The following is a 3,311-nucleotide window of genomic DNA, read 5'->3' as shown; positions in this document are numbered from 1 at the left end:
CCTCCTCACTGTCCAGCTCATTAAAACACTAAACGATAGGAGAAGATGGGAATTTGGCAGAGGCGATCCCACTGGGGCAAAGCGGGTAACCCAAGAGATTTTCAAAGCCTCTTCCGCCCCATTTTCCCCCAGCAGCAAAGGTCATAGACCAAGATATGTCTAATCCAACTCACCTCGCTTATTCACCTTACGCGGAGATTGGCTTGAAGGAATAACGCAATCATCTGACTCACAGGTTGTAGAAGAACTGATTTCATCCACATCCTGTAAATTAAGACAGATTTTTATTTTAGGGCAAAAAGAAAACTCTCCAGTTGATTAAGTTCTCAGACAGCAGCTACAGAATCACATGCAGGTCAAGTGACCTTCACAATGAGCATTAATTGACGTTACAAAGCGTTACTAACGGCCGTGTTTTCCAATAACAAAACGCCGCCCTAGCAGAGTACCCGTCTCACCCTAATTCAAGTTACACCCGAATGCTGAATTTGAAAACGTTGCTGAGAATGTCGCACGCCAGCACTGAGGAAAAATTCCCTTCCTGCAGGTTACTCGCCGCCTTAAGGAGCGCCATCGACATTTCTCACCTACCGGCCTTTGACTACTGCAAGACCAAGCTGTTGACAAACGATCAGCATGTTTTTTGATTCTCAACACCTTAACGCCTACTTATGCCCCTGCTTTTGTTTTAGTGCGGGATGGGGGGGTGGGGGGGGTGTTCTTTTGGTTTTAAGTAAATCTTAACTGTAGAGGTTTGTATCATTTCTTCACCTTAGCATTTCTGGGACTCTGCTTTCCTTCTGTCTACAGCTATGCACTTCCACAGCTTTTGGAAGCCCCTCGCAAGTGTTCTGTAAAAATGAAAGTTCGCCAAACTGACGTTTGCCTTGAACTCTGCTCTTTTTGTCTCTGACAGCGTATTGTTTCCCATCTCATCAGGAACCCTAGACAGCCATCGGGTACCGCAACCGGCTCTAGCAGAATCTGAGACTAGATGAAGGCCCAGCCTTGGCCTCTGCTCAGTTCGCAGTAACAAAGCCGCCAAGTTCCCTTTTCAAACACTCCGTGCTTCTGGTTAACCTCTGAGAAATAGTTTGCCAACCCAAAAAATTGCCATCACAGCAGAATCAAATGCTTTCAGGTTATATTTTTTTTCTTACTGCACATGCAAGATGAGATTGCACAAGCTAACATTTGTGGTTTATTAATGCTGCATTGTAAAAACGTATTGACAATCAAGTCAGGCATGTGAGAGAGATGCTAAAACAGAGCAGGTGAACGAAGGAGGCAATAAACGGTCCTTTATTGAACCCACACAGGAATATAAAACACATTAGCCCTATAAAAACAGCTTCCCATCTTGTTCACCACTTCCTTTCAATGCCCAGTATAAAATACCACAACAGTACCCCAGTGGCTTTTCCTACTTGCCTACATTTTAGATGCCAGAACGCAACAGCAAAATATGACATTAAGTGTAATGAAACAGTTTGCAAACCTGTTCCAAATTTGTATTTTACTGCTGCACTCATTCCATTGCCACCCTTACACCTTTCACACCTAAGCACCGCGTTAGAAAGCAAAATCCACATCCCAAGCTAAAGAATTCTCTAGCAAATCTTAAAATTAAAAGCGAGGTCTGGCAGGCATTAACGGGTCGGGAATAAGTGAGACTCATCGCAAAGTTTAACCATTCCAGCACTGCTAAACATGTTTGCACAAGAATCAAATGTACGTTTAAAAAAACCCAAAACAACCCCAAACCACTTTTCTATCACCAGGAGTACTGACTGCTAAGGTAGCATCAGATAAAAACCGCTTATACCTCTTCAGTGAGATACAAAAAGGTTACAGTTCTTCAAACACAGCCCAGCTCAGAAAACTCATTGTTGGTTTGTTGAAGCATGAGAAACCGGGGCTTAGTCTCGCTTCCTTGGAGAAGGGAGCTGCAGAACCAGGGCACATAGCTCCTGCTGAGAAAATAATCACTAAAAAGATAAGCCCAGGCCAGACCAAAGCCTGCTAGCGCCGCGTGAGTTACAGCACAGGCTGTACCGGCAAGCAAGATCTTGTGACCTGCAAGAAATCTCTAAATAAAGACGCTCTAGAAACAATTTTGCTTTCTCTGTCCAACTACTTCACCGGCTGAGAAGCGCACGGCTGGGGAGGAACAAGAAAGGCTTCAAGGAGCACAGCAGCAGACCTCTTGAGAAGCGCCTCCTTCCTCCAGCTTTGAGCAGGCAACCTTTTGCAGGGAGACACGTTATCTAGGGAGAACGCCCAGGACGCGGGCTCGTGACCTCCCACAAAACTCAGCAAGGTCAGACTTGGCATTTGTTACATTTATTTAAAGAAAGAAAAAAAAAAGTCAATGAAAAACTTCTTTTTCAGCTTTGCCCTTTATCTCACACACACACACACAAAAAAGAGAGAGATACAAATTGTCTTTCGGAAAAACATCGTGCAGAAAGCTTTCCTTTCGGCCATCATAAATTGATTATTTCACTGCAGCTGAGAGCTAGCGACAGACAGGGATGCTGACAGGAACTTCTTGAAAGCTTACCACAGTTTTATGCCTCCATAAGGCATAAACCCGTAGAAGTTTTCCTAGGCAAAATCCACTAACATATCTAAATAAACACCCCATGTCCAAACTAACTGGCACGTGCGTTACTTCCACCTTGCTCAGCGAGCTCCGTGCGCGTCACCTGAAGACCTCCACAGGTCCTGGTGACACCTCTACTTACCACGTTCTCTGCATCGCTGTCCCCTGCGGCTGCAGACCTGGAAGTACAAAGCGGACCGGGGGCGCTTCCGCTTTTCTGCGGAGATGTTCTTCCTTCACGTGCCGGATCTCTCTCTTGAGAGAGAGAGACTTTACAGCTCGTGAAGTCCTCCCTGTTTTCATTTTCCTTCTTCTGAGGCACGGAAATACTTCTCAATACGCCACGCGCCTCAAGATTTTTGTTTCTATCAGCTGAATTAGACTCTGTAGTTGTCGGTGGTCTGGGCCGATTGTTTTCTTGCAGAGATGCGGGGAGACCCTGGAGAGACTTCGGGTCTACAACGGGTTTTTTAGAGTGCGATTTCTTCCTGGCAGAAAAGAACGCTGCTCCCAGCTGGAGTTTCAGGGCTGGTTTAACTGTCATGCTTAGGACTCTGAAAGGTGAATCCATCTTCTTTTTAATTAGGCAATTTACATTCTCTTTCTCCACGCTGGGTTTTCCCGCTGGTATCTCTCCCTTTGCCTTCTTAAGCGTTTTGGGGACGGTTTTGCCATGCTTGGAGCTGGTTGCGTGCTTGGTTGGCTT

The 3,311-nt window shown here is 45.5% G+C and overlaps 1 protein-coding gene across 1 annotated transcript in view; it reads right to left on the bottom strand.

The window, feature by feature from the left end:
- ESCO2 (establishment of sister chromatid cohesion N-acetyltransferase 2) overlaps positions 1-3,311 on the bottom strand; it is a 15,274-nt gene that overhangs the window by 11,529 nt on the left and 434 nt on the right. The window contains 3 exon segments of the mRNA XM_009324979.1: positions 174-264; positions 2,748-2,860; positions 3,044-3,248. Of these exon segments, the coding sequence (XP_009323254.1) occupies positions 174-264; positions 2,748-2,860; positions 3,044-3,248 (409 nt within the window).

The sequence above is a fragment of the Pygoscelis adeliae genome, unplaced genomic scaffold (assembly GCF_000699105.1).
Source record: "Pygoscelis adeliae isolate BGI_AS28 unplaced genomic scaffold, ASM69910v1 Scaffold666, whole genome shotgun sequence".
NCBI classification, from domain to species: domain Eukaryota; kingdom Metazoa; phylum Chordata; class Aves; order Sphenisciformes; family Spheniscidae; genus Pygoscelis; species Pygoscelis adeliae.
Note: the sequence above shows the minus strand (reverse complement) of the source record. Positions and strands in the feature narration are given on the sequence as shown.